At 41.4% G+C, this 27,802-nt stretch overlaps 1 protein-coding gene across 1 annotated transcript; it reads right to left on the bottom strand.

Annotated features, from left to right (window-relative positions):
- Positions 1-512: 512 nt before the first annotated feature.
- On the bottom strand, positions 513-27,769 carry LOC125698928 (uncharacterized). Its single transcript, XM_048957851.1, has 11 exons — positions 27,721-27,769; positions 27,108-27,267; positions 25,365-25,456; positions 24,118-24,350; positions 18,385-18,621; positions 17,170-17,247; positions 15,752-15,968; positions 11,287-11,495; positions 10,678-10,750; positions 6,439-6,556; positions 513-708 (listed from the first exon to the last, which is right to left on the bottom strand). The coding sequence occupies exons 1-11, from the start codon at positions 27,767-27,769 to the stop codon at positions 513-515; spliced, it is 1,662 nt and encodes a 553-aa protein (XP_048813808.1).
- Between the last annotated feature and the right edge of the window lie 33 nt (positions 27,770-27,802).

Here is a 27,802-nt window from a genome sequence, read left to right as displayed (position 1 = left end):
GGTGTTTGTATAAAAACACTGTCAAAAACTAAGAACACCAGTAAATATAAAATGGCAACATTCAGGTTCAAATGCAATGAACTAATTTATTCTTTTCAACAGTACATCCAACTGTTTTTCACCACTCGCAGATGTCACTGGAACAACTTGAATTAAAAAAAAAAAAAAAAACCAACAGCCTAAGAACAATATCCTGCACAGAGCAGCTAATATTAATTGCTTTAAAAATGCCCTCTATTAAGCTAAATAATAGCCAAATCTCAGTAAATACAGTAAATGCACCCTTATATGATTAAGTATAATTTAACAGAAATATGATTGCATAGTAGAAAACATGAAAATGTTGAAAATGAAGGCTTCCCCCCCCCCCAGAATATGAATCTCCAAAGAAACACCCAGAAGAGGAAAACACCCATTAGCCAGTCATTCATCCACAGAGACCAAAACTGTGATTGCACTTAACTCTACCACTCTAAGTGAATGCTTTTCCAAGAAGGGAGGCTGGTGGGCTCTCACCACAGGCTCTGGCCACCCTCAATGACCAGGTTGTGACCCGTCATGTAGTCTGAAGCTTCGGAGGCCAAGTAGACAACGGCAGCCTGCAGGTCGGTGACCCGTGCCAGCCTGGCAGCAGGGATGTCTGCCAGCCAGCGCTGCACCAATGGCTGCAGCTCCGGGGAGTGGATGAGCGGCGTGTCCACGATGCCTCTGCGAAGAGCACACACGATGTGGGTTTAAGGATTTGTTGGCCCAAGTGGAAAGGCAGTGCAAGGTGTTAATTCAGAAGGAAAGCCGTGGGGAGTAGCATGGAGAGCCTTGGCATTGAACGAAGCTCATAATGCAAACTTCAGCAGCGCTGTTTTCCGACTGCCTTGCACTACCACTGGGCAGGCTTAGAGAATTTATTTTAAAAGGAGAACACACGCACACTGTCATCTTAGCTAACAGCAAGACCCCCTAACTTTCGGGTTACTCATCATCAACTCCAATTTACATTTTCTTATAGAAGACAACATGGCATTCAAATTGAAAGTGCCTCCAACCAGGTCTGTCGCTATACTTGGGAACTGCTGTCCTTATTCTGATTTCTCTTTTTGCAGCATGATGTTACACAGTATGTTCATATCCTGCCCAGAAACTGAAAACAGCCCAACTTCCCACACATTAAATACAAGGAAAGCAAATGCCAGCACCTTTCTCAGCCCTGAACTCTTTCCACACAAAAAAGGAGAGACACATCACAGTGGAATCCCATCAAACAAATACCCCAGCAAAGCACGTACCTGTCTTGCCTGCTTTACATTAATGAGACAACACCGTTTATTAAAACTCTGCTAAGTACATTTTCTCTTGGTGCCCTAAAAATGAGTGATGCTCCGGAAAGCACAATGCATGGTGAATGTTTGGCTGGCTTTTATGACTTTAACTACGACTGATTTGTCATACTCCTCCTTAACAACATATTTGTATTTTGTGAAATGTATAATTTTTTCAGCCCCTGAACAAATATATTTACATAACTGTGTCTAACGAGAAATTACATTTAACTTCTCAGAAATGACAATAACTAAAACCTGAACTGCCAATTCCACTTCATTAGTGTGGTAGAAATGCATTCCAAATGTTAATAAAAATTCCAACATGCTGATAAATTAGCGCTTCTAAGGAGCATGTGACACCTTGGTTAACATATTCAACCTCAATTATATTTCTCTTCAGCACCCTGTTATCTGGAACCTTTGCTGGCAATCAGAGGTGCTGTTTTTCAGCGGCCAATTTTCTAGATAATGTAGCTTATCAACACTGTGGGTAAACTTGCCAATGAAATCAGGCTGCACTGAACCACACACACGCTAATTGCATCTCTTTTTTATGCATATTTACAGACTGTCACTTCAAAGAAATCAGTGGCCCATTGAGGCAGCCAGTTAGCTGGAAGAATTGCCTCTTGCAAATGAAAATTAGCAAACAAGCTAGTGATAAATATGAAATGAACAAAGTATAAAAATACCCGTTTTGTTCTGAAACTTCATCGGCATCCCAATTTATACTTCCAAGGAAATTATTTTTTGAGACATGCTGGATTCTGGGTACGAGATTTACCTTTTGTTTTAAATGAAGGCTGAAATCTTCTATTTACTCTGTTACAAAGTGGAACTAATTCAGACTTTCCTCCAAACATTTCTGCTTTCATTAATCAGGCAGGATTTAAAGATCAGCTTTATTTTTTATTGTAATTGACAATAAACACTACAGCAGTTCACAGCACTGAGCAACGCAGCTTGGTTAGGCTCTGGCGGTGTAATAATATCAAATGCATTCCAGCATAGGGCTGCAGATTTTACTTCTTTCCCCTAAGTGCAGCTCCTAGTCTCTCCCCTTGCTCACCCAAGCTCCTCAAGAGCTGGTTTTCTTTAGAGAGAACCATGCTATGAGCAGCAGAACACATCGCACTCCGTCCCCCCACGTGCCTCTCACTGCGCTCACAAAACCACCCACATAATCATTTCTGGCTTTACACTATCAGACATCAAATTTAAATCCTTATAATTCTTTTGCCATTTTTTTTTTTTTTTTTTTTTTTTTAGTTTTAACCCAAAGGGAATGCAGATTAGGCAATACGGCATACATTCCTCCAGTACAGCAGATTTCACTAAAAGAGGATGGTTTTTCAATGTTTGGAAAAACCATCCTTGGTCTGATTTCAGCCAGGGGCTGCACCTCTTGGTTGACCTTTCCCTAAGCTCACATCGAGCAGTAAAAATTTTGATGTGTGACAAAACTTTGTTACAAATTTTTTTGTTCCGTAAATGAGAAAAAAACGTAGCACAAAACTTAAAGTTGCAAACACACATACTGATGGCACTATAAATATTAGGCATGTCATTGATACTACACATCTTCTGGGAAAGCTTTGGTGCCAAGTTGGGCAATTTAATGTTGTTGAACCCTTTTAGGCAGATTTTAGTTGGCTTCTAACCAGTTCCAGCAAAGACAACTGCCAATGCATTAATTCCCTACCTCATCTCGTATGCAGTGCTGAGCCTATCAGTACTTTCTGTTGCATGTCAATGTAATATCAAACTGCTAGTTCCTTAACATTAGACATGAGCATCAATATTTAATTATTGATACACAGGACAATTTGAGACATTAGGAGAAGAAAGAAAAAAAAAAAAAAGAAAACAATTGCCTAAAACATTTCCACTTCGAGAGACACATTAGGAAAAATATCACTTACCAGATACTTAACTGGAATTGTTACGTGCATTCAATCCCCAAATGAGAGCAAAAAGAGATTCCATCTGTGTGTAACTTGATTTCTTTCAGATGAGTTATTAATTTGAATGAGTTAAGTACACTCCACTTAATCAGGAAGTGTTTAATCAAGAGATCCACTTAATTGGGACATCTCCCAAGGAATTAGATTTAAGTCCAAAGATACTTACCAGCAATGACTGCTGCTTAATGGGGATGGTAATGCCTCTTAATTGGGATGCCTTGAGATGATTCTGGGTTGCTCATTCTCCTGCCATTCCTTCCCCCAAATTTGGTGACCCCAAATTTCGGGGAGATCCCTACCTGCTTTCTCACACCTTGTTCCCACTGGGCTGAAAGCATCCTGTTCACACAGTGCCCATTGGTCAAGCATGCTGGCTGCAAAATGAGGCATCCCAACACCATGCGAGCTGAGAACCGAAGTCCCCAAAGTTCCCTGCTTCATCACACCCACCTAACTTGAAATATCTGCTGGGACCAGGAAAAAGACAAACACACACACCATGAGCAGCTCCCCATTTACACATAGTCCCCTCTGTGGCCCAAACTGCACGTCTCTTTTGATGAAGTCCAGCACTTTTATTTTGCCTGGCACCAGCTGTGCAACAAGCTAGGAAGTAACAGAATAGACAATGGCAAAAGGACTAAGCACAGAGATGCTTGCTCTGCATGAAACAAGAGGCAAAGTCATGGAATCATAGAATGGCCTGGCTTGAGAAGGTCCACAATGACCATCTAGCTCCAACCCCCTGCTGTGTGCATGGTCGCCAACCACCAGACCAGGCTGCCCAGACCCAGCTTTGCCTTGAATGCCTCCAGGGATGGAGCATCCATCAGGTTCCTTGGATCCCATGTGATACAAGGAACCTCAGTCACTTTCTCCCCATGGGCTTGAGACTTGCTTGGCCAGTGAGAAAAGGATCTTCAGTTTTATAAATGCAATAAATTATGCTAAGGACTCTGCCATAACATTTTATGCATTGATAACTTTTATGCATCGGTCTGCATAAGTTTTATGCACTCGTTAAGAAATTAAGTTGATAAAAAGTGACCAGATAGGAAGAGGAAAAAAGGCCAAAAGATTTGCATGGTGAAATAATGATCAAGGCCAGACTGGAGTGTATGGAGCTTCAGGCAGATGTGTGCTGTGAATGCCTTAAAGCATTAAAGAAATCAAGTGTGGGGAGAGCAAAGGACTTAAGGGCACACCTACATATTTTACTTCTCCATAGATTATCCAGAGTGAGTCTTCCATCACAGCTTATATCCAGCTCTTGTGTTTCTCATAGCCCTCAAAATATCTCAAAATGTTGCACATTACACTGGACATCCACACTCAGATAGACTTGTGCATTTGGAACTTCTTCCAACCCAGCAAAGTGCTTTGATGGCATCACAGAAACAAGCTTCATATCTCTCATACAGGCAGAAGCATAAGCAGAGTTTGCTTTTAGTGATGGGGATCTGACCAAATCACACTAAACACTGACCCAGATCTCCACATGTGTCTGGACAGGAGTGGCTCAACCAAAGCTTTGAAGTAAAACTCTGCCAGGATTTGGGAGCCTTTCAGTCCATGCATTGGACTGCATTGGAGAGAAAGAGCTGGAGACATTCAGTACAGCCAAAACCTTTGTCCTTTCTGTGCCCTTCCTGGCTATTACTTTGCAAAGAAAAATCCCACTTGCTATCATAGGATTTTGAGCTAGAGTTAGAGTTAAAGACATGATGATAAAACTGCAACCTCATTTTGGCTTATAAAGTAGAAAAAGAGAAGCATGACTCTCTTTTCCCAATGCTTTGACAACTGCCTTTAAAAGCATAACTTCTTCAAATAAGAGTGTAAGTTTCCAACTTACACAAAACAATGAGTTTTGATCATTCAGTGGAGACTTTTAAAATTTATGTAAACCCCTTAAGAATAGGTAATTCCTCCTCTAAGAGCCTTCTCACCTGTGATCACAGTAAATGTGGCATACTATCCCATCTCTGTTGGTAACGATTACCTGTGCATTTGCAGGCACAGTTCCTGCCAGGTCCTGCTGGGCTTCCCTAATTCCCTTCATCTCCCCTGGCTTGCAAAAGCCTGTGTAAATTCAGCAGACCTAGCTGTGAGAAAGCTACAGCAGAGCTGCTAGTACTGGCATGGGGAAAATCCTACTAGCAAGTGAGATGCTGTTTAAAGAATCCATGGATCACATCAAGCAAAGGCTGGAGTCACTGCTATAATTAGTAATAAATAATCATAAGGAAGACAGCTAGCACAAGGAAGTGGAGAGTCGAACTGACAGTAAAAACACGGGCACTTGCCATTGAGCTCCGTGGTTTTTTTTCTCTTCCACTTTGTGGATTAAAATATGTAATTTGTTTTTCCTAATTTGACATACATTATAACTTCATTATTACAATTTAACTCCTGGGTTAAAATCCTGCCCTTCTTACTTACTCTGATTGACTTCAACGGTCTACGGAATTTGACCGCTTCCAATTAGTGCTATCCACTTGGGTTTCTGCTTAGCACTATCATGCACTGTTAATTGTTTAATAAAACGACTGTGTTGGTCATGACTGCGAGAAACAGGGAGAGAAAAGATGGCAAGAAAACTTTGCTCTGTGAATAAACACCGTAAAATACAACGTGCAGCTTTAAGCCTCCAAAAATAAGGAAAATGTAATTTGTAATAAATATAGATATATATTTACAAAATTACACCTGGCCTCCTGCAACTGTCAGAGCTGAACACTATCTCAATTACAGCGCTGCAATGTGGCGTTTTAAGTGCCTATATATTTGTCTCAAGCAAAAAGGGGAAAGAAGTATTGTCTATTAAGTGTCAAAAGCCTTTTCTTTAACCGCGGAAGGCTTGGACAGACTAAGGAAATATTTCATCTGGAAGAGAAATGCTAAAAACTACCCTTCACATTATTGGAAAACCTATTATCAAATGCTAAAACCTCTTCTTAAATCCCTGAGTATACACAGCAACAGAGCAGGCTCGGTTATAAGTATTTAAACCTTTGTTAAGGAAAAGACAACATAAAAAGGGATGCAATCCACCTACTAATTAGAAACTTTATTTTCCAAGATACTGCTCATTTGAGCTTTTTAGAACATTTCATTCCCTTTGTACCTTCAGAACGAGACTACATTTTACTTACGGGGAAATGCAGTTGACTTTTACTCCTCTGTCAATCCACTCCGTTCCTAACGTCTGTGTTAATTTTACGACCCCGGCTTTGGAGGCATTATACGCCAACTGCTTCTGCGGGTGCGGAACTGGAAGAGATTCAGAAATAGGAAAATATTTATTCTCCTCAAATTAAGGCGTGCAGGGAAGTTCCAGCGCCGTTCCCTGCCTTGAAATGAATTCTTTGGCGTTTTCCCTGGTACCAGGCAGGGAGCAACAAGAGTTTAGCCATCACACAGCAAAACTGAACCTGTGGTCACCTCACATTTTTGCTTCAGCATCTGGGAGAAACGCAAAAAAAAATAAAAGAAATGAACTCAAATCATTCTGTGTTTTGGCAAAGCCAAAAGCAGTGTGTTAAGCATATATGCAAGTGTTTGACTTTTTCCAGGAAGGATAAATAATCACATTGATGTTTGCACGTTTACGTTTTATACACATGTATATTTTATGGAAAATATGCATACAGTGCAATACTGATATAAAACCATACCACATGATATAATACGCATGCATTACAGATTTGTATATAACATACCATGTTATATATCTCCCTGGAACAAATTATTCACTTTAATTTTTAAATTACCCACAGTCTGAAGCAAACACATTATCTAATCAGTGTTTGTATGGATGTGAGCACAGGTGCATCCCAAAAATCCTGAACACCCACCACTTTCAGAGTCTAAAGCTTCTGAAGATGTTTCAGGGATGTCACATGTCAGTCACGGAGGGAAGATGATCGGCTTGCTAATTACAATGTTCAAGCTCGTTAGTGCGGTGTGCTTGGTGGCTCTGCCCCTCTGCCAGCTCTCGTGCTTGCAGCATTCCCAGAAAGCTGCTTAAGGACAAATCCACAGTGGGTTTAAAGTGCCTTAAACCCATCAGAACCAACCTGAGTCAGTGTGGCTGTTGGGATTTCCACCTGTACATTGTCTCTCTGAGGACCTGCTGGCTATCGTGATCTCCTTAAATAAATTTGGTGCAAGGCACTGATGTAATAGGACATCAAAGGGAACTTTGTGAAAGCGGGGAAAATCAGTCTGAATGTCAGTAACCATGCAACAAGCATTGGTGACTTGTACAGTTAGGCAGCTCTGCACCCTGGGAGCCTCTGGTGAAACTCACAATACATGGATAGAAGCACGTGGAGTCACTGGAAGTTGACATTACATTGGCCTAACTCATGAAGCTTTGTCGAATTTACGAAGTTGGTGAATAAGTTCCAAACCACTGCTGTCTAGGGTACCCCAACACCTTCACAACTACTTTTTGTCTAAAACAATTATTTCCAAGTGTGTTGATTTCAAGTGTGAAAAGAAGACAGTGACAGAGTTAATCAAACTCTGAAACAGTGAAGACCCCTGATGCAAAGTGCTGAGCAAGCCAGTAAGAACCTTTGCCTTGAATCACAGAACCATGAAATCATTATAGTAGGAAAGATCATCTAGTCCAACCATCAACCCCTTCCCAGTAACCATGGCCCTCAGTGCCACATATTCCCTTTTCCTGAACACCTCCAGGGACAGTGACCTCCACCACCTCTGTGGGCAGCCTGTGCCAATGCCTCACTGAACACAGAACATCTACAAACAGAGATATCTGCAGTACCTACGAATGGAGTTTGGTATCTACGAATGGATTTGAAGAACATAAAAAATTGTGGCAAGAATTAGTGCTTCCTTTTGCTGAGGGTATGCTGAGAACTGGGCCTTTTTAGAATTAAAACTATTTGACACTGTCGCCTTTGCCAGCATTTCTTCTGTCCTAATTTTTTGTTCTGTACCAAATGACTCCCATTCCAACCTGCAGAACCCTGCTGCTATCCATGTCCCCATCACCCCACAAACACAGTGCTCTGTGTGGGCTCTCGAGCAGGAGTGGCACCTAATTTCCTGATTAATTGCCTCACATCAGCTTCAAGTTATGTACAACTTCGGTAGTTAACCTCACAAGCTCCCCAAAGCATCTCATTGCTAAACTTTCCAAACACGTCTGTCTGTGATAAATCACTGGAAGTTTGCTCAGAGGATAAGAGTTTTGGCACTGTCTCTGCACCTCTTGCCCACACGGGTGAGAGCAGCTAGTGGTTGCCAGCAGTCAGCACTCTGATTTGGGGTGGGGGTGTTAGGATTTACAAGGCTCTCTCCATGTCAGTGCTTTTGTCTTCATAGGAATGGCTAAAGAAGGCAACCAAGATGGGATATTCTTCTCCTGAGACACACAAAAACTTTGTTGAGCATCTGTACCACTTCCTCCATTCCCCGAGCCACATTTTTGGGTAATGCTTCGTAGACCCACAAATCTTCAGCGCTCCAAACCAGAGCCTGTGAAGGAAGCCATGCCTCAAGTGGTGTCATCAGGATTTCTGAGTTCATAAGGCCTGCATGAAGGGAGAACACTCGCCCCTGTTTCGCATGGAGAAGGCAGGAGGCGAACAGATAAAAATGCTGCCAAGATCAGCTGCATTACATTTTAAACATCTGACACAATGTTTTTGCTACCTTGTTCGTAAGGCTTCTCGCCTGACCTTGAAGCAGCCGCATAATGTTAATGAGAAGCACACACAGAGAGAAGAACAGATCACTTCCCACTAAAGATATTTGCTGTAAAAATTAGAGCGGAGTTCCACCTGTACAAATGACAGAGCAGCAGCAGCCTCCTCTCTGCTGCTGAAGCATACGTCTGGAATAATTCCAGTCAAACACCAGAATCAACATGCACATATGCAAAATGTATGCAGCCTATCTTCAGTTAATTAAAATTGATTCTGAGCAAAGTATCTGGAAAATAAAAAATCACAAACAAAAACCTTTCTATCCTACAAAGAGTCTCCTCATTTTCCTCTATCTCTAGGAAGGACTCAACCTACAAAAAAAAATATATATATCCCCTAACTATTTCTAGAAACATTTCATACTTTGCCAGTTGGCCAACATACTTAAATAACCAACCAACCAACATATTTATTTAACATTCAGCAGATGGACATGATATGAACATCGTGGTTTTCAGTTGTAGTTTTATAACTACTAGATTTTTCTCATGCCAAGATCCAAACAGGTTCAGAAGGTAAACACATCCCTTTGTCTCCTAACTTCTGGCCTACCCATGCCCACATGCATTAACTTTCAGTGCCATTTAAACAGGATGCACAATGCCCCTTTTGGGCCGCACTCAGAGCTGCACTTCATGAGGGCACCTGAAGTCGACAGCTTTGCAGTCTTTTCAAATCTACTTTTGTTTCAGGAGGTTTTGTTACACAAAGCTGGGGCAGGGGTATGGTGCCTGCGCTTGAGCATAAGTGAAACAGCTGGTAAAGACACTTGACAAAAATTAACAACAATATTATGAATGCACTTTTGAAGAAACATTTAAAGTTACTACGCAATAAACTGAACAGAATGTCACAGAAAGTCAAACTGGGCACTATAAAAATAAATGTTATTCCCAAGGAAAATAAAAGACTGCATATTTATGTAACGTTCAGCAGATGGACATGATATTAATACAGGGGTTTTCAGTTGTACTTTTATAGCTACTAGATTTTCTTGCCTAACTTGGCAACCCAAGGCACCATTTGATTTTTGGATTTGGACAATACTGCAACAGATGTCCAGACCAATAAAATAAATTCCTAAAGGGCTATGCTTAATTTGTGTAATTGATCAATTTTTGTTACATGGGCCTCAGTTCACCAGCATGTAACTGCCTTCCAGATTAGCTCAGCAGTAGGGATTTCATTCCATATGTTACAATGGTTTATTGGTGCTTTTGACGACGCTGCTGAATCAGCAGCGTCGGTGGAGACACCTGTTGGCAACGGCAATGAAATATAACCATGGTACTGTGGCAAGGAATGGCACAATGGCTTTTGGGTGTCTTGTAAACATCAGCAGGGCACCACTTCCTGCACTGAAACACATTTTCCTGAAATTAGTGGGGAATGCACCAGCACTTCTCCCATGCCATCCCTGCATCAGGCACAGAGGTGACTCCACCTCTTCTATAAAAAGCAGTAAGTGCTCTAAAACATAGAGGACAGATGAATGTTGAAAAATGATATCAATAAAAATTTTGTAGTACATTTCCTCTAATACAAAATGTCAGTGATTTACTCCTTCCCAATACAGGTTTAATTGATTCAAATAGCATCGGTAGTAATTAAAATATGGATTCTGAAGCACAACTGTTAGCTCTCATCACTCACCTATTAAACTTGCCATAGATGCTGTGTTAATTATCTTCCCATATCCTTGATTCAGCATAATGCGGCCTGCAGCCTGTGACAGAAATTAAAGGAAAGACCAGTGACCCTTTTTGTGATTGTGCTAATAATGACATGATAATAAATTAGTCTTCACTTTTCAGAAGAGTGTATGCTCTCACACATTTTTTTAAGCACTCAATATAAAAACTTGGTATAAAAATGGCTGATGCAGGAAAAATTCCATTGCCATTTTGGACCCACTTTGCTTTTGGCAATTTTTTTTTCTTTTTTTTTTTTAAATCACTGATGCTGGCAATGGCTCCCCAAAGCTTTCTGCTCTTCAGGCAGTGTCAAACAATCACCCCCCCCCAGAATCAGGCCATTCTTAAGCACCTGAGCTGGGACGGCCAGTAATGACCAGCTGTTCTGAAAATATTGACCAAAATCTGTAAGTTGATTAATCCCATGAAGTCAACCCCATTATGATGACATTAACAATAAAATGGTGTTAATAAATAATACCAAAAACCAATAAAATCTTGGTAAATTAAACACTGAGAACATTGCTGCCCATTTGCATATCAAACCTGTACAGCAATTCACACTCACTTGGCAGCACAAAAATAGTCCTCGTAAATTGACATTGAAAGTTTTGTCCCATTCTTCTAGTGAAGTATCTTCACTTGCAGAATTCATATTGATTCCAGCATTGTTGCATGCAATGTCAATTGTACCCCATCGAGCTACAATGGTATCAACAATCCTTTGCACATCCTCGGGTTTGCTCACATCTGCTGCAAGGGCAATGCTTTTAATCCCTGAATTGAAACAGAGGTGATGAAATCAGTATGGGAATTCAGAGAGAAAAAAGAAATCAGTCTTATGATTGTTTATTAATTCATCTCCATGCACTATATATCTGTATTTTCTATGTATGTATGTATTAAATATATATTTGCCACTTTAATTTGCTGCTAACAAACCATAGCCAGTTGTGCATTTGTTACTGCAATGAAATTTAAGTTGCTAACTGGAGTTGGTTTGCCTGCTGGTAGCCAACATAAAACTGAGATTGAAAGCAGAGCTCAGCGTTCCAGCAGGACGAAGCTGTGAACACTGCACCATCTTCTGTCCAAACACTCAACTGCAGCTTCCCAGCAGGGGAGCAACTCCAGCACTTCCTGGGTGCTGGGGACCAGAAAGTGCAATTCCGGAGCAAGACAAAGCAATGGGTTCCTTCATTTGCTCAAATGCAAACACATACACATATATTATACAACAGATCTCCAGATGCTACAGAAATTCAACCAATTTGTCCAAAAAAGTGTTTTCTTGTTGAACTGCGACGCAGGTCAGCATGGAGCTTCAGAGAAAACTAACCCAGTTTTAGGTGGGAGCTAACTGGAAATACCTGCAGGCTCACAGGTGTGGTGGTCGTGGTGCCAAGCCTTACTTGCTACACATCACACTGTCAGAGTAAGCAGCACAAACATTCTTAAGGGAAAAGATTTGCTGGATATCAAATTATGTAAAAGTTGTGCTTTCCTTTCCTAGAAAAACAATCCAGATGTTGACTATTGCTCCAGTGCTGATTTGTAATTAGCTTCATTTAATTTAATACCAAATTCTGTTTTAAATATCCTTATTATTAAGCCACTGTAACAAGGTTATTGCAAACCACTGGACTGGGGAAAGATTGTGTGTTATAAGCAGTTCTCCTAGAAAGCAAGAAGAAAAGGTGATTCCTACTGCAGACAGGAAGGGCTGGCTCGTTTTTGTAGTGCTGATTGTCTATGTTTGAGACCATTTGACTGGTATCTTACCCATTTTTCATGGACATTTGAGACCATTTGATCAATACCATATGCATTCTTCAGCATTCAAGATGTATCTAAACTCCCAGACGATGCTTCAGACCTCACGAGAATGCTCAGAAACCAGTCCCCAAAGGGCTATGGGCACTGCTGTACTGTCCCCTCTTGAACATGTATGGAGTTCAGATCCCTCCTCAAAAAAACTTCAAATATTTCTGAGCAGAAGAGAAGGCTCCCCCAAACAATGTCTTAAAATGGAGGCAAAGCAATAACAGCCCTGTGATAATCTCCCCATGCAGGGAGCCACCTACAAAAAATGAACAAGCCCTCTTAGTTAATCACAGTTTATATGATAAACATGCTGGAAGAATAAGAATATCTGGACAGCCTACTTGGCTCCTCCTAATTGTTATTGAGACTTAGAGGAAACCATCGTGGTCATTCTTACTCAATTTACAGGCAAAATGGGTGTAACTAAGGGCAACAGAACGAGGCTCTTCACCTGCCCTCCAACTCTCACCCCATTTACAGCTTCATCCTACATGATAGTTCACAAAAACAAGACAAAAGGTGCACTGAGTGTCTAGAGAAGAATTAGTGAAGGCATGCTCATTTCAAACAATCCCATGCTTGACCTTAATCAGCTGATATCTCTGCACTCTGTGGGAAGAAAATAAACAGTTTCTTTCTCTCCACTGTTACCCCAACCTTCTGATTAAATAAGTAAACAAAACAAACAGTGGAAAAATAGCTTAAATCTGTAGTATCAACCAGAAGCAAGAAACACACGGCCCTGCAGCTACACGCATGATGGTACAAAAGCACCTCTTCAGTCTTCAGTTTGTCTCTGTGAAGCTAGTGGGGGCAGTTTTGTGATGAAAGGAGCAGAAGAGGAGCCCCAGCATGCCCAATCTGCCCTTCTGCAGGGGAGCCCCTTTGCCACGGGGCTCCATCTCTTGGCTCTCAGCATAAATGGAAGTAATACCTTGCATACAGACATGAAGATCAGAGGTGACATTGTGGGGAAGGCATTTGCATAGTTTACAGTGAAAATGCACATTTTAAAAATCCCATCAGATTAATTCTTCCCTTAAGGTAGAAGAAGCAGTTCCCCCTGAAGACAGAGGAGTATGTATAGGAAGGTAACCCTTAGGAGTTTTTGGTTCTGTTTCATCATTTTTGGTTCTTCTGTCAGGATCCATTAGCAACAGTTGAAAAAGGTATTCACTCAGGATGTAAAAACAAAGACCCCTGTAGCCAAGGGAGATACACCCGAGATGTCTAACAAAGCTAAAACTGAGATCACAGAGTTTCTGATGTTTAAAATCCATCATGAAATGATGGCACCATCCCGGAAGACAGCAAAGGGCTCCTTGGTATAAGAAGCAAAGTGGATTTAAGAAAGCTAAGTAAAATGTTTTGAATAAGTATTCAGTACGGGGATGACTTGGGGCGCGCTATTTCCAACTTTGAGAAAGAGATCCACAAAGAGTGTGGGGGAAAAAAAATCACAGATCCTTTCTGTCTATTATAGCAGGAAAAATATGTATTAGTACTATACTATAGTATTGCTTTAATTTACACATGTGAATATTGTGAGAGTAAAGCTAGCTGAACCTTTTTGTCAAAATTTATTTCCAACAGAGTACGTTGCTTCTTTGAAGCCAAAGTGTTTCATGGAAACATATTGATTTCAACAAAAGTTTTCAAGGAAAAGCTTCTGAGGTCCAGGCTAGGCACTCTAGTTACGTCTGGGGAGAAAGAGATTGAAAATCTGACCTTTCCATATCCTTTCCAAGAATGGGCATTTGGATATAATTCTCTTTCACAAAAGCATTACAAAGTTTGGGTTTTGTTCCAACAAGGAATGACAATAAATTTGAAACCTTAAAAACCCTCATGAGATGGAATAGATGTGCCCTGACCAGCTGCACCGGTCAAGTTGACAGAGAGCATCTGACCTTGAAAGATAAAGATATGTGAAGACTGAAAAGTGAGATTTTCTTTATTTTAGGCTGCAATAATATTTGCAGTGCCTCATGACCCCTCCAACTGCATTGCATAACCCCTCCACCACATCCACCTTCTTTGGGCTTGCAACCCACCAGCAACAGAGCAGAGATAGGACAGCCATTGAAGGACCGATGATCAAACTCCTACTGAAAGTGCCCTGGAGAAAAGTTAAGTTCATTTTCAAATGGACCACTGGCATCCAAAGTCTCACGGCTCTATCAACTATCTCATTTATTTCTGAACAGCTCTGCTTGATATGCAGGATCTCACTGTAAAAAAATATCCAAAAGGCAAGTTAACTTGTAGGGCACAGCTATTGTGTGCCAAGACCATATGGCTTCAGAGCATAAGAAAATGAAAAGCTTCAGGGAAAGAGGGACTGGATTATTTAAGAATTTGTAATAGGAACTGGAGACACTCTAGTCTGTGTCATTGTTAGGGATCAGACCAGCAATCAAAGCTCTAACCATTGCACCAATCCTCATTGTGAAGTGTCCTATCCTTACTGAAGCTGGCATCATACAGTCTGGGATCTGTTGTTTCAAGCATTCTCTGCAGAAGCTCAGGATGGTGTCAAAACCAGAAACGAACCATCCCTTGCCCCTTCCCTAGGAAAAAGCTGATAGATGCAGAATGATGAGTAATAGAAATGTATCTGCAAGGGCTTGTTTTGCTGGATAATACAGTTTCCAGTTGCACAAACACAGTTTTCATGAATATTTTCCATTTGGCAAAAAAAGCTTTACAGTTCTTAAGACAGAGTGGAGACTCCAGATTTTAATGCGCAGATCATCCACTGGTGATCAAACCCTTCCTGAAACCAGAGTGGACACAAATTCTGTTGTCTGTGTCCAACTGGGACTGTGAAAATTTCCTCGGCAACGTTCCATCTTCAGAGGCGATGAAGTAGTGAACTTTGAAGAAAGCTTGGTTGTAATCCCACAAATGGAATTATAAAATGAGTAACACTTCCTTTCTTTTCTCATTAAAATTATATTTCCAGTTTTCTTTTTCCCCTTTGCAGGTTAGCATGACTCTAGGGGGAAATTCAATTTTATGTTACATTTTGTGTTTTTACTGCTAAAATAGAAGTGCCTTGTAGAGGATTTTACCTCTTATTTTGGACTTTAGTTATTACGTCTACTAATATTCTGTTCCTTGTCTGACCTCATATTCATGTTTGAAAGAACTATAGACGTAAGTTTTCAATAGTGACTGCCCCAGTTTGAGGGCAGTGTCATGCTTACCTTTGAGGTTGAGCTCACACGCCACTGCTTCTGCCTTTGCAAGGACCAGGTCCACCACAGCCACTTTAGCACCAGCTTCTCCCAGCGCGTGAGCAAAGGCCCTCCCGATTCCCTGCCCACCGCCGGTGACGTAGGCCACCTTGTCATCCAAACGCAGCCGGTCAAGGATGCGGTTCTTGTTATAACCCCAGAAAACATCATCCCTTATCACTTCTTTCTAAAATGAAGACAGATACACATAATACAAACCAGGGCAAAGCTCAGTACCAGAACTGCTGCTATGGGCTTTGTCTGTGAGGACGACGTGAGAATGTGTACAGGGATCCGTGTCTTCTTGACCCATTAGTTAATGCAAAGATGTGATTAATTCAAGCCAAAATAAATAAATAAATAAATACATAAATAAAATCCTTACCCCTACTGATATTATTCTCAACCAGAGCACCAAGGTGCAAGGTGAGATAGCAGAAGGGCTATGTTTGGGAAGATGCACTGACCACTCCAAATACATGAGAGTAGGGCGCAATCCTTCCTGGCCCAGCTTCCCATGGGAGATTATAGAATCACAGAACAGCTTGGTTTGGAAGAAACCTTAAGGATCATCCACTTCCAACTCTCCTGCCACAGGCAAGGCCACCAACCTCAAGGTCTGGTAATGGACCAGGATGCCCAGGACCCCATCCAACCTGGTCTAGAACACCTTCAGGGATGGAGCAACCACAGCCTCTCTGGGCAGCTTGTTCCAGCACCTCACTACCTCTGCTGTGAAGAACAATGACATGAGCAGGTATGACCTCTCAGAAAAGAATTGATTAAGTCTTCCATCTATTTCACTCCCTGGACCAAGTCCTGCCCTCCAGTTCAGCTGCCTCCAGGAAGAAGGAGGCTGAGAACCTGTTTCCAAAAGCAGGATTTGGCTCAAATGCTGTGCAGTCAAAATATCTTCACAGGGCTGGTGCGCAAATAAAGATATCAGCCAATAACTTTAACCAAGCTGTCATCTGATCAGCTGCCATACATCATTTTCCCCTGGCTGGAATCACAATGGAAAATACAAGATGTTTAAAATATTGGTTTTGAAATGCCAGGAATTACTAGTGGATATAGCTTTGGGAGCAGTCAGAAACCCCCAAATAATCAAGACATTTGGGTCTGGATTTACAGAATTGGGCAATTACAATTCCAGATGGGAATTTCATTATAGCTGGATGATACCCATTACATAAAATGGAGTTCCTACAAAAAAAAAAGAAAAGAAAAATCACCATCTTTTCCATAAGGACAAACTAAATCTGTATGGCACTAACAGCACAGCAGAGCATAAGTCTGGGCCCTCAACAGCAAATCCCTGCTCTTATCACTGTTCTCAGCAAAGTCAAAACTTTCCCAGAAATGTTCACAGAAGAGAAAATACACACCTTTGATTCAATCACTGCATCTGGTGGTACAGGGATCCTTCGAATGATGCTCAGCCCGCTTTGCACAGGTAAAATTATCTGCAGATATAATGCATAAACAGTTAAGGAAAGTCCTTCCTTCATTAGGCCAGAGCAGTTTTTCTCCTACTGTTATTCTTTAGCTAAAATTCCTTCCAACCCAAATATGTCAGGCATCTATATTTGCTCACATTCTTCTCCCAAACTCCCAACTTCCACAAATGCCAGGAAAAAAAAAAAAAAAAAAAAGCAATTTTGCCTCTCCATTTCCTAAATGAGTGTCAGCTGCTGAGATCTCTGGGTTTCCACTGCTTGGCTAATGCCGTTATGAAGACATTCCAGAATCATTCTCAGAACTTAGCAAACCATAATAGCTTCACTTCAATGAACACTTCAGTGTTCATCACTATTCACAGGAACCCATAGGTGAATTTCAGTGGGTTTTGACAACTGCCTCTGATACTGTTATAACACTTCAGTGAAAGAGGCTCTCAGTGCTGGAGGTTCAACGCCGGGATCAAACTATTACAAAATTAAATACAGAAACAACATGCTGTTTACACTCATTAAATGGCTAATGGTAATATTCAGGGCATGGAAATCCACTGTGAGTCTTTCCCTTTTCTACAAAGAAAAGTCATTGCTCTTGGTGTTTGATGGTTGAGTTGATGACAGAATAATGGGATATGACAGGAGGCACCTCTAGAGGCTCTCTGTCCTGCAGATAGACAAAGATGAGCTTATGGAGCACAAAGCCCAAATCCTGTATTATGGCAACTGAGAGGAGGCTCTTAGAAGAGTGGGTACATGAGTGTGAGCCTTGTATGCTGGTGCCACTGTGTTGGGGTAGCATTGGTAACAAGTGCATTGAAAGCCTCACTGACTCCTGTTGTGCTGGAAATGCCTTGTAGCCTCCAGAAGCCTTAAGCAAGTGGTGGTTCCTTGGTTATGTTTAGAGCTGATTATTCACCTTCAAGTGCTCAAATTTAACTTGCCTTTAACACTGGAGATGATGTAGACAGAGAATAGGGACTTTTGCTGAATATAGAAACTCAGGAAAGGTAAACTATAATAAAACTTGGGTTCATTTTAGGTTCCTTGAAAAATGACACCGATGAAAGAAAGATTCTGACGAGTACTTTGCAAAATCCATGGATACAGTACCACAGGCAGCCTAACCAATTGCATTGCACCAACCTGCTCAACACGAGGATCTGAATTAATCACTGTATTTAATTTTCTGACAGCTAGTACATTTTCCTCAGATATGTTCTCCAGGTAGACTTGTCCTTTCATGAGTGTATTCTCTACACAGATCACTCCATCCATTCTCAGCAAGTGGTTATCCATGACAAAGCTGTAGTAGTTAACAGCATTCCTTTGATCAGCATCAATAAAGACTATATCAAAGTGCTCATCCTCAGCATGTAATGCCTGGAAAAAAAAATGAGGATGGAGAAAACACTAATTATTTACCTGCTGTCTGAATACCAGTTTCAACTTACCATTTAAATGTCCTTTATATAAAAAACTCAAATATGAAGAACTCTGGACGTCTTTATTTTTTATATTTATACTTTTTTTTTTTTTTTGGCTGAAATTACTTCTGGAGATCTTGGGAGTTTCCCATGCTTCACAAAGAATTCTTCAGCAGCCCCGGTGCCCAGATCTCTGAACCTCTCACAGACAATCAGGATATAACAGATGATTGCTCATCCCAGCTTGTCTTGTTGAGAATCACAGCAGAAACACCTGCACGTTGAGTCAAAGGGGACTGAGCCATCAGGGTAAGGGAGACTCACATCAAACCCTGTGGCAGCTGAGCTGCTGCAATAAGCTCTCTCTTCTCCAAAGAGTAACTATCCACAAACCAAAGAGTGGCAATTGTAACAGTCTTTGGGAAAAAGACATCAGGCTGATCCTGGGAATTGCAAACTAGCGAGTCCCACTTCAATAACAGGCAAATGGTTGAAATCCCAATTAATAATAGAATTACAAAGCACATAAAAGAACAGGTCATGGTAGAGATAAAGCAGCATAGCTCCTGTGAAGGAAAATGATGTTTCTTTAATCTAAAAAAATGCTTTGGGTGGCTCAGCAACAGAGGATAAAAGAGAACTGGCTTCTATCATCTAATTGGATTTTCAGAAATGTGGCACACCTTCCCTCCAAGCAGGCTGCTGATGATAATGTATAAAAGTGTTGATGGATGACCAGATGGGAGCCTTTACAGCCTTCTCCTGTGGCAGTTAATGCACTCGCTGCCCAAGAGGCTGCTATGGAATATTTCAGATTCCATCTGGGACTATTTAACTGCATCTGTGTGCGTTGCAATGAAACAACGGCTCATCCACCTTTCTCAGGCAAGCATAAATGCTTTCAAGTCTTGGCATTTCAAGTGAAAAGAGAAACAATTATGTTTTCCAGAACTCACTGTTTCTACCACAACTTTTAACAGCAGTTCTTGAGTCCAGATTTCCCTTTTGTGTTTGGAGACATTGTGTACAATGAGTGATGAGCGATCCCCTGAGGTGTACGAGAGAAAGCATCAAGAACAAATGGCAATGGAATATTTGAAAAACTAATTTGTTTTCAGGAGTAAGGTTGATAGTTCCAAACAGAGATTTCAGGAACCTTTCAGAAACAGAGTGCACACTGTTCTGATGAGAAAATAGCAGGGAGTGGATCACTGAAGCTCTGAATTATTCTATTTTGCAAACTGGTGTCATTATGAGCTTGTTAGTGGGTAAGAAATGAAGCTCGTTTCCCTCTTGGGCGATACTGGTGGAAAGCAGCAGAGACATTTTTGATGTGGGGAAGAACATCTTATATCAAACCACAACTCAGCCAGTCTGCTCAATGTCACTGCTTCAGGAGGGGTCAGAGGATGGAAGCTGGGAGGAGGAAAGAAAGATTAGAGGTCTCATTCTCCAGAGAGAAGAGCCAAAGCAAATTCAAGCAATTACCATGACTTATCACTACTTTCTGACTTGTAACCTTCCTGGGTGGAGGAGGTGGGGGGCAGGTTTTCAGAAGCAGATGTGGCAATCTCTAAACATATGCTACTACTGCTTTGTGCTATGGCTCCCTAATGAAAAAGAATCTCACTTTTATGCAATGGCTTCATTAGGTCCATATGGAGTTGTGTAGCTCCTAGGATATTTGTTGGACATCTTGTTTCAACCCTCTTTCTGCACTGTCTACCTGCTGACAGTTTATCCCTTTCTTATCTACCTTCTCATGCAGCCAAACCATCCTTCAGCATCACAGCTCTCAGCCCAGGAGGACCCCTGTGCTCAGTGTGCATCTAGCACAAGCCTGTGTTATCCTTGCACTGCTGGAAGGTGTTTCACTTCAGCCGCTTTGAGTCCTGAAGAAACAGCCTCAAATTTCACTTGTCACCTTCCATTTCCTCCAAATCAAGCCCTCTGCAGTCTCCTACTCTAATTACATTCTTTGTGTGTTGCAGAGCTTTGCAAGACACTAATATGTGTTGTGACAACTTGGGGGTGGATTTTAGATTTCAAGGTTTAGGCAAATAGGTCCATTTTGTATAGTCCACGTTACACCACACAGCTTCCATGTGCAGCCCCAAGTATCCTGTTTCATATATACCCCAAACATGTATGGAAAAGTCAGATGTCTAAGGCAGCTGAAGCAGAACTAGACACTTACATACGAATGCCTGAAACACTCCCTTCGAGTTCACACTGGGACCTCCCAGCAGGTCCAAGTGCAGAGCTTCAAGCTTGAAGCAGCAATGCAGTGATGGAGAGAGCAGGAGAGCTCACTGCTACTCCTCTCAAAATGGGATTGACCATCTTTTTCTTCTCTGTGGGACTGAGCAGATCGTGCCTGCTCCTGCCTGGGACCTCACAGCACGTCAGAGGTCCCTTTGTCCTTTGCTAAGGGAGAGGCAGAGCCCAAACATCTCCAACTGTGAGGAAAACTGAGATCCAGAAGGAAATAATCTGCCTGCAAAATATCCTGCTGAAACTAATTTCCTGAATGTTTACAGTGCAATCCTTGCTCCTTGCTACAGAGGCATCATAGATGGTAACAGATGGCAACAAGAAATGTCTTAATTCAGAGCAAAGTTGGCTAAAATTAATGCTTTTACTTACAGTGAATCATTAACTTCCTTTTGGATTGGAAAAGAAGGGAAAAAAAAAAGAACTTGTAGCACTGCATTGCACAGAAGAGACGCACCAAAAGCCAGCACAAGAAGGGCACAGCAACACTGTTGACAGATACAGCAAAAGATCAGGGAGAGGACATCCTGAATAAAAACATGAATGAATCTTCTGGCAGACTGAAAGAAAACCTGATTGCAGCTCAGATCAGAGACAACGTGCTCTCATAAGGCACATACAAACTCAATCAGACACAAACGACTGTCCAGTTCCTTTGAAATGGATCACAGTCAGCATATTTGTAATAAAGATGTACTCAAAACTTATTACCTTCCCTACGCTGTGTTCTTGACCTAAATGCAATAGCAATCCATCCTTAGAGTACACAGAATACATGAAGAAGTACAGCTTCCTTTTAAAACACCATTAGAATATTTTACTGTATGTGGACATACACTCTTGTTACTCCTAAATGCTATTCTATTGAGTACAGTTTATATTCACCGGCAAAGCTAAATCTCTGGGGAAGCCAGAGAGGGAATGCAATTTCTAGTAATAACAGCTCACAACAGTGAATACTATCCACTTATCCCCACAATTTCCAGCTATTTTGGACTCCTTTCTGAATTAACCTTTCATATCAAAAGGAGCAATTCTGCACACTAGAGACTCCGACACAATTTCATGCATAATTTATTCACTCAGTTCAACATTAAACGCAGAGTCCTTGACTTTGTCAAGGTGGATTCTGTTGGCAGACTTCACAAGCAGCAAAACAGGAGAAATGAGATCTGCAGCTCAACCTCTTCACCTATTCTGTCTGGTAAAAGGAGGGAAGAAAGGAAAAAAGAAACCCCCGGCATGCTTACACAATGCCTTGCAATCAGCAGAATCTGCTGCAAACACAGTGCTATTTTCTGTGTTGTGCCTTCGATTTTAAAGTGGAAGGATTGAAATCATGGATGGGAATAATTTGCTGGTAGTTTGCATTCCCCACAGGGTTTAATCCTGCTTTCACTGTTCCACAAAACGTCTACTGGGAATTAAAGGGAGCTGTTTGGGAGGGATCAGACCCTTTGCTAACAGCTGATGCAAAGCAAGGCATGTTGCTCAGGCACAGCACTTCAGATTTAAGCAGCTTGTTGGGAAAAGATTTTAAGCACTCTGGTTCAGCACATGCTGGCCCCACTACCTGCAGTTGGGATCAAATCTCTTTAATCTCTCCATGACTTTTGGCAGCATTACCCATTTCTGCTTTATTTCTGCTTTCTCTCCCATCTAAGCTGGTCTTCTCTAGGGGGAAAGCAGAGCACTACTCACAGCCTGAGCCTCTTCCATGTGTTGCCACAATGGTGGCCCTGCACCAGACAGACCCCAATGACCCCAGCGCATAAAGGCCCCAGAGAGGCCACCAAATGTGTCCCTTCATCATTTACAGTCATTGCAACCAGAGCCCTAGAGGCCAAGTAAAGCAATTCTGATTATCGTGGTGCCAATGATAAAATATCTGTCAGATTAAGCAACACAAGTTCAGAGGCCAGCGTGGAAATCCTTCCAGAGAGAAACATCCCAGTGCAGAGATCTCACCAGCCAAACATGAGCATCTCAAAGAGATTCTGGAAGCCCCAAGAACCTGTAGAACTGGGGTCAGGACGTGCCTGCGCTTTGCAATCAGAGGCTATAAAATCAATTGCAACATCATGTGTTAAGGATTTAATTTTCATGTCTTTGCTCCCTTCTTTAATCTCTACACAGCATGTACTCTGCCTGCCTCTAGATATTTCAATTCAGTCACAGTAAGTCAGTTGCACAGAATGGGCACTAGAGAGCAACAGCAATTCAATTAATTTCACACTCACTGCAGGGAGCTGGGATTTTAAATGCTGCACATTGCAGGTGATCTGTAACATTTCATTTATTCACATACTTGGCAAAGCTCTTTGTTTCTTTCTTATCAAACTTGGAGGTCATGAAAGCCAGAGGCGAGGGAGCTCCTGGCCACCTCATTTTGGAAAAAAAAAAAAAATTAAGATACTTGTTAATGGAAATAAAGTTACAATCAAGCTCACAATGACACGTCCAGATTGAAGATGGAATCATCTCAAATTGGTTTGCAACGATGATAGAAATGCCTTGTATTTAATGAACCTGGTATTGGCTTCTCATGTTGGTACTCTGGACCTGCAGCAATGCCACAGAGATCCATAAAATAGAATTAAATGTGAAACTCCTCCAGCTTGATCCACAAGATTCTCTTGTTCTTGGGACAAAGTCACTACTCAGAATGAAACACATTTATCTAATGTGTCTGTACATCTTAAGCTTATCACGTTGCTCTGGAAGTGAAAAACCCAGGGTCCAACTCCTCGTGGTGTTATCACTGGGAGGAAAACAATGATGGGCTGTGGGTGATTTACAGACATCTTCAGGACTTTCCCATTGTTGGGAGCACTGGGGCACCTCCAGCAGTGCACAATTATGTTTGGAATTAGAGACCCCAATCCAATGAGCAGCCAAGTCAAATAAAAATCTGCCACCATACCTAAATTTAAAGGATTCCTGTGGTCAAAAATCTGTAGTATTTTGGTTAAGAAGGAAAACAAGCTATTTCGTGTGACAGAGCCTCACCATGCATTATCATGAATAAGAAATAACTCTAGTGCAAGGTTGTGCTCACTCGAATTAGGGTCACCACTCAGAAACCTGTGGGCAGGAAATAGGACAAGCTGACCCTGCCCAAACCTCCTTAATCTGCTCTGAACAAGAGCTCCCAAATTCCCCTTCCAACAGACTTTACCTCCAACGTGTCTGCTATCGGTCCCACTCGCATGCTTATCTTTTTACCATCTGAAGAATAATCAAATGCTTCTTGGCTGTTCACTCCGAGATACGGCACTTCTGCACATGCAAAGATTTTGCCATCATCTGGCAATTCTTCTGCGATAGCAAGGATACTGTAACCTTTAAGCTTGCCAATTAATAAAATCTTCCTGGCTCTGATCAGATGAATAAACATCCTAAAAATGTGGCCTGCGGAAAGACAAAAGTGAAAATATAAAAATAAAGCTCTAAGAAAGACAGTTCTTTGTTCACGATGAAAATTAGACGTACCTTTTAAGTCATCATTAAAATAAAATCACATCTTAAAACACTTTCAGATAAGGGTTTAACAACAGAAACGTTCCAAATTTTATCTAAAATGCAGCAAGAAGACAACAGAATAGAGGGACTAGTTTGAAATGTAGAACCTTTATCATCAATGCTGCTATTGTTCAAGTGCTTGTTAAATAGTGCTTGAAATATTGCATATTTTAACATTCCCCCCATATGAAAATGGCTTTAAGATGTCTCCATATTCTTTCTGGAACCCGGTTAAAAAAAATCACTACATTACCTTGCGTTTGCTCTTAGAGTCATTATCCCTAGACAGCACCATCATTTAAGAAATTTATCATCAGTGGTGTCCTTCGAACAATGTATTAGTGTAATACATTATAAGAGTACTTCACTGTGATGATGTATTACTCAAAGGATGGGAACATCTGGGAAGAATGAATCTAGGAATAGATTTAGTGTAATAAGCTTTATATGAGAATCCAAGCCTGAGTACTGCTATTTGAAAAGGTGAAGTGCTTTGCCACAGACCACCTTCAACACTAAAGCACATAACACCCTAGCAGGCACCACCAAAACAAAACCAAGGCTTTCCCCCTCCCTGCAGTGAGGACAACCATCTCCTTGCTGCTCTGTAAGGGATGGGCATCATGAAGCATGATGAAGTAGAGAAGACAGAGAGCACTCATGAGCGCATGTGTGAGCATATATGAATGAGCACAAAGGTATGGGGTGGGGGAGGGACAAAATGCATACAACAGGAAGGTTGGCACCGGCAGGAAAATCCCCTTTCTCTTTTTAAGAATTTTTTCACATGTTCTGAACTTTTCCATGGCATTCATCCTATCCCCACTCTAAACAGACTAGAATATGAGGAACTTTGTTGACACTGATTGGGAGCCATTTTATCATTTTGTTTGATCAACTTGCCATTCAAACAGCCTGAAGTGTCCTCTTGGAGTGGCTTAACTCTGGCTTTGGTTCCTCCAGCATCCCTTGAGCCATGGGCAGGTGACACTTTTCTGGAAAACGAAATTTCAATGTTATGGTGGCAACCAAAATCTGAATATCTCAGAGAGTAAAAGAAACAGGGAACTCCTGGAGAAAAAGTACCTCTGCTTAGGAGCATGTAAAAGCAGCATAGAGACATCACAAATATCATTGAATTGAACTCCTAGGGGAGCCTGGCTCTGTAATAAGCAAGAGCAGATTGGCCATGACTCCTGGCCTTTCTGTGTTGGGTTGGGAAGAGGGGGCTGTGTGTCCCAGGAAGAACACACTCCAAGAGGAGCACTGCGTTCAAATCCAAATCTTTCCCATTGGTACCAAGCAAATGCCTACTGTCTGTTTCAGAGTAAACTGCTCCAGTTTTCAAGGCCAGTTTTTGTTTGGTGGTGTGTTTGTTTTCCAGCTGAAAAAAAAGATTTCTTCTCAGAACGGGGCAAGAGAAGTAGAACCTTAAATTTTCTGCAAGAGAAAAGAAAAATCTTTTCTTCCCAAACTGCAAAGAGAACAGGGCACCTCCAGACACTATTTCACAGAACCCATGTCTGAGAGAAGTCTGGATAAAGTGAGATACTGCCTATTGCAGTGGGAAATAAAAAGATGACTGTAAAAAGTCCATAGCCTGGAGACAGATTAGATTACCGTATCTGAAGAAAGCAACCACCAGAAATGGCTGGTGATACTTCTGCAGGCCAGAATTTAGAGTCATTTGAGCTTTTTTATCCCTCCCTCTTCTCCTCCCACCACTCACCAGTAAAATGAGAAAGAATTCATAACCCGTGTCAGCCACACTCAGATAATCCAAGTCTTAAAGAGTAGAACATTTCATATAACCTCTTTTCTGCCCCTCACAAATGCTTTAACAACTTTAATAAGATAATGTATAGCTATTATCATACAGCAAGCGTAAGTCAAACAACTATCAGCTATTATTTCAGCAACAGAACGAACACTCAGTGTTCCCATAATCCACAGCCTGGAACAGTTTACACATTGTCAATTTAAGACAGAACTGGCTTTTTCCACATATCAGAATGTACACTGATAAATGGGAATTGTTCAGCAGACCCCACATGGCTGGGTAATATACTGAAAAAAAGGAGAAAAAAGAATAATGAGGGTTTCAGTTGGACTTCTGAATTAATGATACCTTAAATTAGTTTAATTAATTAGTTTAGTTAGCAGAGTTATTTAGTTAGCAGATTAATTAGTGTTTGTTGAGCGCTGGAGATAAAAGCTGCATTTAAAGGCTGTTATTATAGGGGCAGTCAGAGATTGTGATGCAGTTTTTCGTCATATTTTATTTATCCCAGCACTGGTTCAATCCAGGGTTTCCTTGGGTTTTTCAGCCAGCCCTTTCTGGAAGCTGGCTTGCTTATTTTTCCAAGAATATGGTGCAATACTTTGCCATAGTTAGCAGCAATCAGGTAAAACAGCTCACACAACTTACAGCTAGACTTCTTCTTCTCACCTCCTCTCCTCAAGGCCATGGGTGCACTCAGACACACTTGTCAGTGCAAGTGTCACGATATATTTGAACACAGTCAACTCTCATTCTCCTTCTCTCCTCTGCTCTCCACATTTATGGCACATTTTGAACAGAGAATCTAGAAACATATTCATACAGTCGGAGAAGAAAAGCACAAAGTTATAAAAGGGGATCCATACCTCTTTGAAGTTGCCATTGCAACCAAATAAGGGTCCAGTCCAAGGGCAACAAGAAGAGCTTTCTGTAAGTAATTCTTGAGTTGTTCAGGTACACGAGGATCATTGAGGGCTATTTCTTGGGCTTTAAGAAGGTTCTCTGCAATGCTTCCCATTGGGGTTTCTGAAATGGAAAAAGAAAGAACAATGATAACTGTTCAAATCAGCAGACATTTAAACCAGAAGTCATACATAGTACAGGTTTTTGAACAAATATGGAAACAGCCATGGAAAGTTTCTCAACCTGAAAAGAATACACACTTCTAATTCACTTCTCTTTGGCTCCCGGTGAGCTGTGACAACACAGAGTGAGATCTGAAATATTCCCCATTCCTCAAGTGTCAGAGCACGTGTGGGGTTATGAAAGCACCGGTGAGAGCAGCTCTGAGGCACATGGCAAACAAGCTGTATGCACACCCAGGGTGGAGAAATTGCCCCTGGCAGGATTTTATTCTCTGTGGCAGAAAAGCTGCTGAAAACAAAGTGATGCAGGCCAGAGCCACCATCAAGGACATGTTTCCTCAGGAGGACTGGCCCAAACCAGCCCAGCAGCTGTGGGGCCATCCACGACACATACCTCTGATTTCTCTCTTCTCCATTTCTTTTCTATCTACCCAAAATGCCATCTTGGATATACTCATCAAACATTGGGTCTCACT

This window comes from Lagopus muta, chromosome 11 (assembly GCF_023343835.1).
Source record: "Lagopus muta isolate bLagMut1 chromosome 11, bLagMut1 primary, whole genome shotgun sequence".
Classification (NCBI taxonomy): Eukaryota; Metazoa; Chordata; class Aves; order Galliformes; family Phasianidae; genus Lagopus; species Lagopus muta.
The sequence above is the reverse complement of the archived record's forward strand: the minus strand, read 5'-3'. Positions and strand labels throughout refer to the sequence as shown.

Bases quoted from the DNA above. Each gene is read 5' to 3' on its own strand.
- LOC125698928 (XM_048957851.1), bottom strand. From the start codon at position 27,769: ATGGCATTTTGGGTAGATAGAAAAGAAATGGAGAAGAGAGAAATCAGA. The intron at 25,457-27,107 runs GTATGGATCCCC...TTCGTTTTCCAG, and splicing joins GCAATGGCAACTTCAAAGAG to AAAAGTGTCACCTGCCCATG. The intron at 10,751-11,286 runs GTGAGTGTGAAT...TTTCTGTCACAG, and splicing joins GACTATTTTTGTGCTGCCAA to GCTGCAGGCCGCATTATGCT.